Source organism: Coturnix japonica, chromosome 3 (genome assembly GCF_054131305.1).
Source record: "Coturnix japonica strain WE chromosome 3, WE-NBRP24, whole genome shotgun sequence".
Lineage (NCBI taxonomy): Eukaryota > Metazoa > Chordata > Aves > Galliformes > Phasianidae > Coturnix > Coturnix japonica.
In genome coordinates, this window is record NC_140665.1 from 23,293,620 (window position 1) to 23,308,986 (window position 15,367).

Consider the following 15,367-nt stretch of genomic DNA (forward strand, 5'->3'; position numbering starts at 1 on the left):
TCCTGGTCTGCATCTAGGCAAGGCATCAGTACCTGCTGTTTCACTGCAGTTAGTCACCTCCCTGCTTATCGATATTATGCTTATCAATACAGGCTACTTTTCTAACTCTTGCTTGTCTACAACTGCCCTTCAGTGCAAGCATGTCTCTATTTGTGCTTATATCAATTTTAACGTTTATCCTACTAATCTCTATGCCAAGTATTAATACTGCTGTGCGCATTCACACTGTTTTTCTGCTCTTTTGCCACTCTCTCTCAGCCACCAAACATTTAAATGCCCAAATCTTTGTGTCTCAGTGGAGAGCTTTGTCAGCTCTCTACCCTTGGAGGAGAAAAAGGGAGAGTTTCCGCAGTGCACCAGGTGTAGGAGCTGAGAAATGGCAAGTTCTGATCTTCGTCTCCATGACAGCAGTGATTAAATGTTATTTTCATCAGCTGTGAATGTATGTTCCCATGGTTTCTTGCCAGACAGCACGAGTCTGGAGATGCCAAGTTTTCCAGCCTGCCCTTTGCATCGGCTCCTTGCATGAAAACTGGTTGTGTGGTGAGCGGCAGGCAGGGTGGGACAGCCGGGCTCAGGCCGGGGGTGGCATCTGCACAACCCTGTGTGGGATGCTTTACTGATCTTACAAAATAAGGTTATTTTTTGGAGGAATAATATGTGGAACATATTTCTGTACTTGCATTACTCTGAACACGAGGGATGCTAAAGCATATTGATAAATCAGATGAAAGGTTATTTAAAAATAACGAAGGCGAGGAGACGGGCAGCTGATGTAATCTACTGCTCCATGCAGTCTCTGTGTGGGGGAGATGCTTCTAAGGGCAAACATTCAGTGTGGTTTGCATTACACCTGGTTGGGCAGAAGTAGGATAGTGGTTATGTGGGTGTTGGAAGGCGTCCCGTCCACCTGAGACAGCCAAACCAAGGTTGTGGTTGCTCTGTGGTAGCAGACGTGCTCAGGGCTCACAGGGCTGTAGCAGCTGTGGAAGGATGGAGGGTTGTTTCCTGCCCACACCCCCAGCACACACCTGAAGGCCCTCACAGATGACACAGCTGTTAATTGCTTGGGCAGGGCTGGAGATGGCCAGGAAGGAGGGGACAGAACCAGCCTGTCCCTTGGGCCTGGGGCTGTGTTGCAGTAGGGAATGGCAGAAACCTGTACCTGAGATCCAGGCATGCTTGCAAAATGCTTCCTGAAATGGGTTTAATCCATTTTTAGCCATCTAATCAGAAGAATAATCTGAAGTACTTAAATAAATTAAAATTTAGGTACTTGTTAATTTTAGATTCTGAGGTTCAAGCAAAAAAAATGCTGTCACAATTTATTTAAAATATGCCTACAGCAACGTTATAGGATTAATTTTATTTCCTCTCTTAATTTTTACAATGAATGCCAGGTTCATACATGTGAAGTTGTTTGTGCTTTGCACCTGTGGTTTCTTATCTTCTTCAGTTTGGTTCTTTGTGCCAGACAGAGCATGGGTGTTAATGGGAAAACTCATCTCATTTGTGAAAGCATTTGCCTCTTCTCATAGGAAACAGCTTGACCTGGGAAGGCTGAAAGCAATTCATAGCAAGGAAGCTTTGCATGTGGGGGCTGCTTGCTAGGGACAGGTTGGCAGGTGAATGAGCTGCCCTGAATGCACACAGCAGTGTTATGCCTGTGAGGGGGTTTCTGAGTTTTCCTGTGGCCTTTGATCCTCAAGCTTGCCTTTGCTGGGGAAAAAATGGCTCTGAGAACAAAGATTGTGCCAGGGTTTGGAAATGAACCTCATAATGAGCTTAGTTGGTGACTCGTGGCAGGAACATGCTGTTGGTGAGGTAGGGCTCATTCTGCACCATGTGGTGCCAAAGGCTCCATGGGGATTGCCAGGCCCGGGGCTGCAAAATGGCTGGGGAAGAGCTGTTGTATTTGAGTCAGTCACCCAACAGCACAGATCTCATATCACCAAACAAACAAAGAAGTTTTAACGTGTGCAAAACTGCAGATTTTGTTGATATGACTGCGTTCCTGTTCCCATAAATAAACGCATTTGCCTAAGCCTCAGTGTCCCGCAGGGGGCTGTTACCACATGACACCATTCTATTTTTCTGTCCTTATCTCTTAATTAACTAATCTCTAATAATGCTCTTTACATTTGTGATCCGTCCCCATTTTGCATCGATCATGGGACATGTAGTACTTCCTTATTCTTAACCTGAACATACGTACCAGGCAAAAGGAAAGAGTTTTGCTGGAATTCCCATCTTCTTTCTTCTATCAGCCTTCCCTGCCTGCTGGTGAGGGATACCCAGAGCTCAGTGCAGCAGCCCCATGCTCCTCGCTAAGCCACGTGCGTGTCTTTGGCCGCTATTACAAAATGTCCGAGCTCATGTAATGCATGGAGGCTAATCTCATCAACTGTATTAAGGCTACTTAGGAATTAATAGCTTTAAGGAAGCTGTTTATATTTTCTCCTTTAAAGCGTTTAATGAATGTTCTGTGTCGGTTCGAACAAATGTTTTTCATGTGCAGGCATATATTTTAAAATAAAGGATATTTCTCAACAATTTGCACTTCAAGGCCTTGGGCTGGCTCTCAGATCTGGGTACTGAGATTGAAGCCAGTAACCCATATGGAAGCCCCCAAAAAGAAATGTCCCAGATCGTACAAATTAAGCTCACATCCTTCTGAAGTTCATTTGAGAATCAGGGCAGTGCCCAGGAAGTTCTGGGATTGCTTCAGGCACATCTGGCTACATTGGATTCAGGAGCAAGTTTAAACTGTAGCAGTGCTTACTTCAGAATGTCTGCCATAGGTTGGGATTGAGGGGGGAAAATAGGGGTTTACAAACCCAGCTGAGATGACTGCCAAAGATCCTGAAGATGCTGAGCACTTCTACAAGTGCAGGCCTGTGAAGATGATATAATTCTGGTGCACTGGAAAAGGGGACGCTGAACTGCTCTGGCAAAGTCTGCTTCTAGTAAAAGGAAAAGGCAATCTGTACATCCTGAGCTTGGCTTGGAACAAGGCAAGGGGAAGTTTTGCTTTCTCTGAGCCGTTTTATAAAGGTGAAAACTTCCCAATAAGAGCACATTAAATGGGCCAGAAAATGACCGTGGAAGCAAAAAGTCAGTAGTAATGCAAATCAGACAAACCTGTATTAAACTGAATGTATTTTTAAATATTTTCTTTAAAGAGGTTTTCTACTTGCAATAGAACTTTAATACCTAAACTGACGTTTGCGTGCAGCAGAGATATCTTCATCTAGAACAGCATTTGCCGTGTCACAAGAAAATATATTAAAGATTGAATCGATGATATATTACATGTAATATTTTACAAAACAGCCATATTACAATTCTGTAATAATCATGAGATGTTACAGAGATCTTCATTAAAGAGGGTTTATTTTAGACAGTGTGAGCATACATATATTGGTTCTTACTTGCACAAAACCCCAATCCCAGTATTATTCTTCATAAACACGCCTCAGATGGTCTCTACCCAACTTATGCAGTGACAGCATTGCTCTTGGAATTGGCTTCTCCAAGGTGGTGTCAAAGTGATAATCTGACAATCTGTCTCCCTAGCAACAAACTGAATAGGATGGAGACCACAAACAACTGCAGAGTCTCGTCTAAAGTAACATCCTAAATCAAATTTCTAAGACAGCAATAGATCTAGATCTCTCTGAAAAACCTGATGTCTGGCCAAATAACCTGTGTGGATCACAGCACACTGAAGCTTCACAAGGAAAAACTGTAATCCTTGTAATGCAGCCCCTGTTCATAACGTGTTTCCTCCAAAAAGCTCTTCTCAGCCAAATGGGGCTGCGTCACACACCCTTTGAAACCTTGTTCTTCTCTCACGGGCCAGCTGAGACGAGCTGGTTGAATGGATTTCTCACCGAGAAGAAAGCAACTGCTCTGTTCTACCCAGTTCTGCTGTGCAGTTTCCCTCAGCAAAGCAATCAACGATAGGCTGTGGTGAATAGCAAGTTGGCTTTTAACTTGGTCCCCTCTTTCCATTTGCTCTTATGTGTACTTCAGAGTTGGCTTTGTGTTTTTCCTTTGTTACTGTAACTAAAAGTTAAAGCTGTCATCAGCTTTCAAAAAATTAAAGTGTGCCACAAATACCTGTCAAATTCGAGCCTTGCATGCAGGTGGCCTGAAGCAGCTTGGCCCCTGGGACAGAGACCCCAGATTGATGCATGGATACATTCCTACCTGTCCTGTCATGGACTGGTCTGCCCATCTAGGAGGAAATGCGTATCACTCTGAAAAGCCAGAGGAGCTGTAATTCTGCAGTGCTGCTGGAGTGAGAGCACAAACAACTGAGAATGAAAACCAAGGAGCTGTGCAATGCTCAGGCAGCCACAAACATGGCTTGTTTGAAGAACGGCCACCAGCCAGTGGACGGGACCTGCTGAGAAAACTCCCTGAGGTGCACCACAGAAGAGTAGAAGTGTTGCACAGCAGAGCAAGACCTAAGTGTGGAGTCTGTCTCTTAGCTGAGGGATGGTGGTGTGCAGAACAGGAAGGTCAGCTTTTGCTCTCTCTGGTTTCTTTCCCTTTAGCTGAACTTATCTGGCAGCTGTAGGAAGACTCAAGATGATGTCCTGCTCCTTTACTGAAGGATGCGTACCACAGCAAGCTTCCCATGGTTTATTGCAACTTTATGTATTATAACAGGGTCCTCCATCTATGACCAATGTTTGGAGACAGGCAGCACATGCAAAACATACTTTCCCTTTGACTTGTAGGATACAATGAAGGGAACTCGGTCACTGATGAAGGAAAACAAGGGTTGCGAAGTTTTCAAGCTGGGGGCAGATTTAAATTTACATTTCTCCAGCCTCAAAGTTTGAGGCTTGATGTACTTACCAATGAATGGGATCCATTTGCTACGACACTGGAAAACAGTTCAAGTGTTTGTTCTAAGTATCCTCTTTTTAATTTTTTTTTATTTTTTCTTTTTTTTTTTTAAATTTATTTATTTTTTTAATTTTAGATGTAGAAGTAGTTGGGCTTGAATACCATGGAGAAAGCTATGAGATTACGTATTTACAGACACCCAGAATAACCCTGACTGGCACATGCTCATAGCATTGGTTCCACCCACTACATGAGGAAATCTCCTAAACTTCTGCTTGTTTGAGTACAAGGTAAAGCATAAATCTACAATGAGGATACATTGAGGATATACCGACTGAAAAAAGAAAACAACCAAGAACAAAACCCATAAATCTTACCTTGGTCTTGTTTTCATGCTCGCTCTGTTCTTTAAGTTACGACTTTTGTTTAGTACTTAAGTTCTCAGAATAACGTTTTGTTCTATGAAGTACATCTTAATACAGCAGAAAATACCATTGCTTAGCACATCAACAAAAAAACACATGATATGAGAGGTCTGTAAAACACTAAGTTATTATATACAGCTCTGGATATTATTCTTCCTTTGACTTTTAACGTGTTACTCTCCAGAAAACCAAGACATTTGTCCTTATAGGTTAACGTACATTAAGCATGATGGTAAGCCAACTTGAGAAAAAAATACTAACATTTCAAATGCCACTTTTGATTTCAAAATAAGATGGAATGGATCAGTGTGGTGCCAACGATTATGATGATTTCTTTTTAATGCTAGCAGTCCCTGGTAAGGGAACACGTGAGTACTGAAAGTCCTAGGGGGGTCATTTCCCCCCAGAAGTTATGAATATGGTGTACTCACTGAGTGGATAAATGCATCATCCCAAGGTGCACTATGCTGTATCCTTCCGTATATATGTATAACAATAATAAAAAAAAAAATAGCATGTGTAGAAACGCGCATTCTGATGGTTGATACATAGCTTTCAAAAAGCAGGTATACACAATCCTCAGTTTTTTCATTCCTCTTTGATCAGAGTTCGCATCATTTAGAAGCTCAACTGACTGTTGTGATGGCTGGAGTCTTCCCAGCTTCTTCTCCTTCAGCCCCTTCGGCACCCGCTTCCACCTGATTGAACTTACCAATCTTTTTCAAGCTCTCCAATGCAGACTTCAGAGTGTCTTTCAGACTGTTCTCCAGAATCCACCCTTCACTTTCACACTCAGGGTCTTCAGGATTTGCGATGCTTTCCAGAGAGGTGTGCAAAAGACGCAAGCCAACCATCACGGACATCTGCGCCATGCAATGGAAAAGAGAGGGACGGTCAGGAAAGGCTTCCTATCCTTGTTTGTGTCTTTGCTGACCTCTGCTATCAGCAGGACGGTGCTCACCCTGCTAAAGCTGCCGGTTTCCTAACAATGCATTGGGATGTTTGGGATTCTGACCCATTGCATGGCTAAATGTAAAATTCACATCTGGCTTTTAGACTCTTTTAAGACAGAGCACTGGGCAAGCCTGTGAACTATTCCTTAACTTTCTTATCCTGGTTGTGCTGTCCGTGTGTGATCAGCACCTCCAAACTTGTGGAAGACAAAAGCAATCATTGGCTTCACTCAGCATTTGCAGACGTTTATGTTTTTCTGTCTTCACTCAAGGCCATAAAAGGGACTTCGGCCAAACAAACAAATTTCATCAAGTACTCCAGTATCCAAAAGCAACTTCTCATCCTGTCAGGATGAATCAAGCAACCTCCTTGATTCCTTGGTCCTCAAAAAGGTTCTCATAGCTCTGAATCTGGAGACAGTCCTACTTTGTTCTGAATCTACCTAATACTACAGTGGTGTGAATCAACTGAAGCACCCTCCTATAAAGGCCACTAGAAGTGATAAATTACATCTTACTAGTCATAGGATTTTAAGCACCTGGCATCTTCCCTTCACTCTGAGCCCCTGTTTTCCTGCTGACAGTAATGAGGCTAATAACTTCCATATGGATGGTTGTTGCAGGTAAAGATTAATATATTAATAGGATTGGACCTAAAAGGTGGTCTCCATGTTGTTCTCTACCTGTGCCTCTTCACTGTATGTCAGCAGTAGCTTTCCCTTGTGACTGATTTACTAAGTCCCACTACTTGGCAGTGTAATTAATCATACTCTCAGGCTTCCTGGAGAGAAATTAGTCACAAAATATGGTCTTGCTTCAAAAAGGAAACTGCTTACATTGAAGGGACCAGCAGACCTGCCTTCAAATGAGATTCTATGACATTTTCTCTCATTTTAAGACTTCCTTTTCTTAAAAGTCATACTCAGAAAGATTTTGAGTTCCCAGGCTTAAGAGGCTTGCTAAAAGCAGTCCTAAGTGCTTCAGCTCTTGTCACCTCTGACCTGAACCTGCCTCCTCTGCTGGATGGGAAGAGGGTCCAGCAAGTTAAGAGACAACTATCTGCTAAACCATTTCCCACATCCAGTTTTGCAGAAGTAATTTGTGTTGTAAATTATTTATCCTGAACCTCCAATGCAGATAGATAACTTTCCTATAGCCCCATTGCTTTCCATTCTTGAGTCTATCACATTCTCAGAGAAATCATGAATGGCAGCTGCACTTCTCTGTTAATTCAGAAATGTATGTTAATGCCTCAGCATGCTTCAGCTTTGTAGAGATAGCTTGAATTGGCCTCTGTTTATAGAAGTACTTTAAGGGACCATGAAAGGCTGAAGAAACAGACAGCAAGTCTGAAGTTCAACCAATGCAAAGTCCTGAACCTGGGAAGGAACAGCCCCAGGCATCAGTACAGGCTGGCTTTTGGAAAAGCTCTGCTTTTTGCCTTTTGGAAAGCAGCTCTGCAGAAGAAGACCTTGGAGTCCTGCTAGACATCGAGTTGAACACTAGTCAGCAATGTTTCCTTGCAGCAAGGAAGGCTAATGGTACCATGGGCTGCTTTAGGAAAGTGTTGTGAGTGTGTGGATGGAAGTGACTTTTTCCCTCTCCTCAGCACTGGTAAGGCCTTGCCTGGAGTTCTGGGTCCAGTTCTCCAATACAGGCTCCCCAATACAGGAAAGACGTGGACTGGAGAGAGTCCAGTGTAGGGCCATGAAGATGACTGAGGGACTGGAACACCTCTCCTGTGAGGAAGGGCTGAGAGACCTGGGCCTGCTCAGCCTGAAGAAATGAAGGCTCGGCAGGATCTGGCCATGTATATAAATACCCAAAGGGAGGGTGCAAAGATGGAGCCTGGCTCTTTTCACTGTTGCTTAGTGACAGTTGAAACACCAGAGGTCCCATCCTGACATCAGGGAAAGCTATTTTAACATGAGGGTGACTAAGCCAAAGAGGCTTTGGAGTCTCAGTCTTTGGAGATTTTCAGAAACCACCTGGGGAAGATCATGGTCAACCTGCTCTAGGTGGCCCTGCTTGATCAGGGGGCTTGGAGGTCCCTGCTGACCCCACTCAGTTTGTGATGCTCTGAGTTGTAGATCTGTGCTTAATCACAATTCAGAAGAGAAGGACATCCCAAAGCAAGCCCAGTTTTGCAGAGTGATGATTTCCCCTGGCCAACAAACTGTCTGGAGCACCAGCCTTCCCACCATTGCTCTAGAAATGCACTCTTCAACCCCTAGTTTCCTCTTTCTGTCTCAGGAAGTCACTAAGATGGCTGAGCTTGCTCTGCTTGACCTTCTGCAGCCAAGCCCATCTGTTTGCCAGGTTTTAGCCTGAGGCGGCTTAGCCAGGGCACAGTATGATCTTTTTTTGTCACCCTCATGACTGACCGTCACTCCAGGGAATCCTACAGCTTTGCTAGTAAAAGCAGCATGTGGATAATTATACACTTCCAGAAAACATGACACCCTGCCTTTTTTTTTTCAAATAGAGGTCTTAATACTTCACAGCAGAAACTTGAGACCCAAGCAGCCTGCCCAGTGGTGCTCTGGCATCTCGCAACGTGCAGGTAAGAGCCATGAGTACATCTCTCTAGGACCCTGCCACACTTCCCACCGCCTGATCTCACTGGCAGGGTCCTTGGGTTTTGTTCCCCATGTCACACCCTCGTGAAGCTGAAACCCAACCTTTGCCAAGAGCCTCGGTTCTCTGCTGCACCACAGCTCAGCACAAAACCATTTACAATCCAAATTGCACTTTAGAGAAAGCAATTGTGTTCCAAGAGAGGGCAAACTGGTGTCTGCTTCCTGCTTTGCTTCCTCCCTCCAAAGTTCCCCCAAACAGCAGAAGAAGTTTGAGACCCAAATATGGCTCCACTCCTGATATGGAATATCAGGCAAGTCATAAATACCCAGAAGGACAATTAATAGAACTCAGGCCTGTGAGTGCAGGCGAGAGCTCCATAAAGCTTTGCCTGGAGGATCCTCTGATTACCTGAAAAAAAAATCTCACCTTTTATTTCAAAAAAGATGAAGGAAAAAGAAGAGAAGATCATATTCCTCATTACTCCACAGGTTGAAAACGCTGCCAGGGTGTAATTTGAAAAGTTAGAAGTAAAATGCAGTATTTTTATTGCTGCTATTAACATTATCACCATCATTGCTCTCCCAGGAGGCAGCAGAGGTGTATTACAGGCTCTGCTCATGATTTTTTCACAGCATTTTTGTGCAATTCAGCACCTGAGTTTTGGATCTCTTGATTTTCATGTACAGCAGAGCTGCCCTCTCCTCAAGCACATCAACTAAACAATATTTTATCAACAAAGCTGCACTCCAGGTGATGGTGCCCATGTCAGCACCAGTTTGCACACACACTGAGGTAACTGATAGCAGACTAAAACAAAACTGATCTGCCTGCTTTGCCAAAATTCCATCCTGTGATCAAAAAGAGCAGACAAAGCTGATGGAGAACCTTAAAACAAATGCTGATCTGAAGCTGGACACTGCACAAGGCTCTGGGTTTTATTTTTATCATCATATAAAACCCTTAATTCCACTCTGTACTCCACAACTTTCAGCCATCTCCCTCTGGTACGCTGCTCTGAGCACTTTCTATTCCCCATTAGGGGTGACACACGTAGAAATAATGCACCTGGAGAGCTCAGCTCTCACACTCCCCACCCAGTGCTCTGCATCAGGCACAAAGCTGGTTCGCTTTTTCCCCTGGTTGCGGGGACATTCAAGGCCCTGATGGGACTGTAAACTCAGCCCTTTCCAGTCTTCCCTTCCCATCTTAAGCCTGGGACCTTCTGTGATTTCCTGACCATGGTGGTGAATAAGTGATGTATTTTAAGCAGATTTTTAGGGGTGAGCGTTAACCATGCTGACAGAGTACCTCAAAAAGCCAGACAAGGAGGACGACAGCACCCATGGAGCTCATCATGCTGCTGTAGTAGTGCAGGAGGGCTTCCCGGCAGCCACGGCCCCAGAGGTTGAGCTCCTCCGTCTGGTAGTCGTAGCTGTAGTGAGCTGAGTTGTTGGTGACCTGGTACTGGATGCAGGGCCTCGGGGAGCTGGGGTTGCAGCAGCTGAAGGGGACGCCATCAACCAGGTACCGTCCATCCACGTTGCTTTTGATTCGACTGCATGCAGGCAAGGGCAGAAGGAAGCATCAATACACACTTGCACATGTAAAGATACACCAAAACGAACTCAAATGAGAAAATGAAGTAAGGGTAATGAAGATTTTCCTCAGTGCTTCCCAGATGTGCAATTTCTCCACATCTCCTGTTTACTCAGCGCCATTCCCCTCAGGTGGCTTTGGTCAAGGCTATGCTGACTCTATATTTAACTCTTTGGTATGGAATAGTCAAATAGAGACATATGCCCTCTCAGGGAGCTCCTTCAAAGAATTGAATTTTTAAGAAAAGTAGAGAGAAAATTCATGAAAGGCGTTCAGAAAAAGTGATCACAACATAGCTAGGGTGGAAAGAACACTGGAGGTAACCTTGGAAAAGGACCCACAGTAACCCACCAGCTAGACCACTGATCCAGCAAATCTAATATCTTCTTCATGATGAAGCTCCAGGAAGGGGCCGTGCATTTAATCCAGACCACAGAAGGCAGCCAGTATTGGAAACATGAGATGTACTTCAGCTACAAGGTGCTGAATTCATGAATTCTTTGCAAGAGCTTCTCAGCTGTAATTCATTTGAGACCATGGTTGCTCCCAATAAATAGCCATTTAGTCTGGTGCCTTCTTGAGCTGTTTAGATGCGAGATGTTTAGGCTGTGAGTAGTTCCACCAAGAATACAGGAGAAAACTATGAGAGCGCTGCAGCTCCAATAAATATCATTTCACTAAGAAAATGGTACAGAATGAATGGAGAGCCCCATTGATCTAGAAAGGGGAAAAAGGCCTGAGAGTTGCTTGTAGCTTTTAATAGGATGTTTTTTTTTTTAAAGCTGTGCAAAAGCCTGGTAAGGCAAAATTCCTCTTTGCAGTCATGACCTAAATCCATTTAAATGCCAAATGCAGGTTTTATCTCTGGATGCTTTGAGTTGGGTCTAATTCCCACTGATGTGTGAATGCTCCACCAGTTTCAAAGAGACTGGATCAGACCTTCACTCTATGAATAATATGAAAATTGCTTTGCAGAGGATAGACTTCCCTTGAAATAAGGGGAACTTTGCTACTGACCTGAAAGGAGCCAGGACACCCCACCAGGAACGTGAACAGAGATCATGCCTCACCATGCAGTTCAAACTCTGATTTCCCTCATTAACAACTACTTGTGGATTGGTTTTTAATACTCTATTTCCCTTTTTCAGCAGCACAAAGAAGTTGCCATGACTCTCATTCCTGAATAAGACATAATTTATAAGGGCAGTATAACCTGGTTTTCCCTCCGTGCTTTGCCCTTCCACTGCTGCTGGATTAAGATACAGCTCTCAAATCTCCATATAATGCTGGCAAGGTGAACTTATTACACTTTTAAGAAGTTATTTATACCCATGGGCATACCTTCACAACACAGATACTCCTTCATTAAGTAGTGAATGTATCTGTTCTAACCCTGCAGTGCAATAGCTTATCCCTGGAGGAGTTTTCACTATATTGTCCTGGTTGAGAACTGTAAAAATAAGCAGACCACCCAGCTAGGCAAAGCAATATGCAGAGGCACAAAAATGAAACCGCATTTATACAGTCACACAGGGATCCCATGAGGTACACAAAACTGTTTTCAGCATTACTTCAGACATTTTTAACATACACTGGATACCTCAAAAGCAGAAGGCCCCTCTGTGTAGCCGCACAGTACCCACTTAATGAGCGCCAGTCCCAAAGAATTCATCTCTTCATTTCAAAAGTTCATTAGCTCTCATGTTTATTTTTCACTTGTGCTTATGTGCCTAAGCTCATTTTGAGATTAATACCTCTTTTTACACTGACATTAGTGCCACAATGGTGTTTCTGCTCAACAATATGTTCTGGTTTGCAAAGAGGAAGATAGTGAGATTTTCATATCAGGTTTAAAAAGTTCAGCACAAGTATTGATTTTGAATTTGTTCGTACACGAGGAAACATGAAATGCATCTGACTATAGAATGGCAGTATCTCAGGTTGGAAGGGATAAGGATCATTGAGTCCAACTCCTAGAAGAGATAATATGTAAAGCAGGGAACATAAATAGATGCTGACAGCTCTGAATCGTCTCAGGGCTGAAGCAATCCACTGAGTGAATTTTAACATGAAATTCTAAATCTGAAGGATATAAAGCACACAGGTTATTGCTAAAGCGATGGTGTTTCTGATTGTGTCCTGAAGATTAATTACCAATATCTAAGGTGGAATTCCAAAAGTGGTGCTGACCGTGTCTATCTAGAAGCCTCTGAACAGGACCTTGGGTCTCACAGAGATCTCCTTTACATATAGTGGGCTTCTGCTACTTTGCTGTTAGTCGCACACTTGATTTTGGGAATCGGCTCTATGTAAAGAGTTATAAAGATGTAAAAGACACAAGAGAATATTTTAGAAGTTTGTTTACACTGCACCAATTAAGAGTGGGATATTTCCCTACGTTGCGTTTTACATTCTGTGTAATGTTAGAGGAATTTGGCAGATGAGAAAGTAATCTAGGAGAACATTTGACATCCCTATTAAAGTAAGGACAGATAAAAAAAGAAAAGCACTAAATACAAAAAGTATCCAGTCAGCATCTGTTTTAGCACACGCTTCTCTAGCGAAACACTGACCAAATAATGATACAAGGCAATACAAACCCTGCTAAATCACTTACTCTTTCACTTCTTTTGAGCTGAAGTCCAGGTATCTGTTGCTGATCCACTGAATTTCAAACCAGTCTTTGAAGCCATTGTTCCCACAGCACTTGAACTCGATTTGGAGCATGTCGATTGTCTTCTTCATGAAGCACCTTCCAGGGGTGTCTGTGTCTCGGTAGAACTTCATGCTGTTCTTCAGCCCCTGAGCCAGTGTGCTCTCCAGGGAGCCCCGCATGAGAAAGCAAATCAGAGCGACCAAGAAGAGGAGTATGTTGAAGAAGAAGCACAGTGCCAGGTAAGGTTTCAGCAAAGGCTTCCACTTGGCAAATTTAGCGGGATCCAGAGAATCGTAACAAATTTTGCCAGCAAAACCATTGAAGGCGCAGGATAATATACCCATCAATATCAAGGAATTGGGCACAAAATGGCTTTCAGAATTGTCCATCACTTCGCTTCGCTTCCGGAGCTCAATTTTGAGGAACAACCCCATGCTAAAAACAATGATTCCAGCAAAGACTGAAAACCAGTTCATGAGCCATAGTCCCTGGGCTAGTTTTACCCGTTTCTTCTGGTTGAATTTGACTTTCAGCAGTGCCATCGTCGCAATACGTGAGATGCTGAAACCTTTTGCAGCCTGGACCTCTCTTTTCCGTGTAAGCGATTCGAGAAAGAACCATTCAGGCGTTTAGAAAAGGTCCAGCTGACACAGCCCGAAGTGAAGTGTTGCATGGTCCCTCCATCTTCAGCTCCCCACGCTCGGGTTCAAGCAAGTAGAATACTCAAAGATCCAAATTCACAAATTCACATTAGTAAGAGTAATGGGCAATTAGCACCTACAACTATTTCTGGTGGTTCCTTCCAAGCAAAGGAGAGACAGTCTCAAGGTTTCAAATGATTTGATCTGGATCTGCAAGACGTCATTCTAATACCTTTAATCATTTGATCCAATTTGGAGAAATGTCTGTCAACAGATGAGTGGAAATAATCCCTCATTTTACTATTGAGTAGATTTGGGCTTTCTTATGATAGGCTGCCTGACAGAATGTGAAAACCCAGCGACACAAAAAGATCTTTGTTACAAGCAGGATATGGATGTTTTGAGGAAAAGGGAAGAGCGCGTGGAGATAAAAGCAGCTGCTTGGATGCATAAGTGCAGCTCCTCTGTGTGACCCCAATTTATTCATACCAACACCTTTCCAGTCCTCAGCCTCCCCTGTTTACCCCAGATGACATCCCGTGGCTTATGTGTTCTGAAAGCAGCTAAGCGTGTCGTTTATAGTGACCTAAAAAACCCACACCTGGCATTTCTCTTTACTTTCAGGCTCTGTACAATCTCCAGGCGAAAGGAAAAGTTAAGAGAAACACAATAAATAACCTTACACCCTATTTGGAAAAGCTTTGCAGCAGGGAAAAATGGACCCATGCATGGAAAAACTTGGCCCTGTAAGGCTGGAAGCAGGGCAGGTGGGTGAGGGTGTGGGTGCTGAGGCAGAGGGTAAAGGGGCAACTCCAGGGCTTGGTGAGGGCATCGGCTACCAGCACAGGGTCAGGTCTGCTTGGGAGGAAGGGGAGCAGAAGAGTGCAGTGCTCCAAAGAAGTACTTTTGTAGCCTGCTGCTACATGGGACCATGTGCACTACTTGGTTGCTGCCTTATATCCTGAGATACTGGAAACTGCTCAAGTGGTGATGAAGAATATAAAGCTGCAGACTTTCCTGATGCTCCTCCCCATCTAGATGGAAGAACAGCTGTGAAATACAGTGAAATACATTCTGCAATGCAATTAATAAGATGAGAAACAGTAACTTGCCCACAGCAACTGTAAGCCTGGTGTCACTGCAGCTACTGTGATACTGTGATACTGAGAAGCTTTCAGAGTTCAGGAGCATAGGTAACACCTGCTGCCTTAATAACCTAACATTCAGGTGCCCTCAATAAATCTGATTTAATTTAATTTTATACACTCTGGTGTTTCCTATTAATTCAGGAACAAGAGTGGTAAAGTATGAACATGTAGCATACATTGGAAAGATCAGCATGGTGGAAAGGTGATACAGGAATGAAATGGCAAAAGGGACAAATGGGAAAAGAATACACCCATCTCCAAAGATCTAGGCTCACAGACTCCACAAGGGAGGGATCTCCAACCAAAGATCCTTCTCTGGTGGCAGTGAGCCCTTCAACAGGGTCCAGGAGAGGTGCAGCCAGGCCCCATTCCTTCCAGTCTCACAGCTGAATTGCCTTCACCTGTGCTCCCAGGACTGACCAGCTCCTTTCCCCAGGTGATCAATCAGTGGTTCAGGCCATGACTCAACAGTTCCCATACAATATGCTTCAAGGCTCAATAGTATCTC

General features: G+C 43.7%; 1 protein-coding gene across 2 annotated transcripts; it reads right to left on the bottom strand.

The window, feature by feature from the left end:
• Positions 1 to 4,025: 4,025 nt before the first annotated feature.
• PRPH2 (peripherin 2) lies at positions 4,026 to 14,091 on the bottom strand. 2 transcript variants are annotated; one of them, XM_015857357.3, is made up of 3 exons: positions 13,032 to 14,091; positions 10,127 to 10,373; positions 4,026 to 6,148 (listed from the first exon to the last, which is right to left on the bottom strand). In XM_015857357.3, exons 1-3 carry the CDS (start codon positions 13,610 to 13,612, stop codon positions 5,912 to 5,914), a joined length of 1,065 nt encoding a protein of 354 aa, XP_015712843.1. In that variant the 5' UTR covers positions 13,613 to 14,091; the 3' UTR covers positions 4,026 to 5,911. The 2 variants fall into 2 exon arrangements, with proteins under 2 accessions (XP_015712843.1, XP_085399149.1); XM_085543023.1 differs by lacking the exons at positions 4,026 to 6,148; positions 10,127 to 10,373 and adding an exon at positions 10,813 to 10,996 and having other exon boundaries at positions 13,032 to 13,742.
• Positions 14,092 to 15,367: the final 1,276 nt, after the last annotated feature.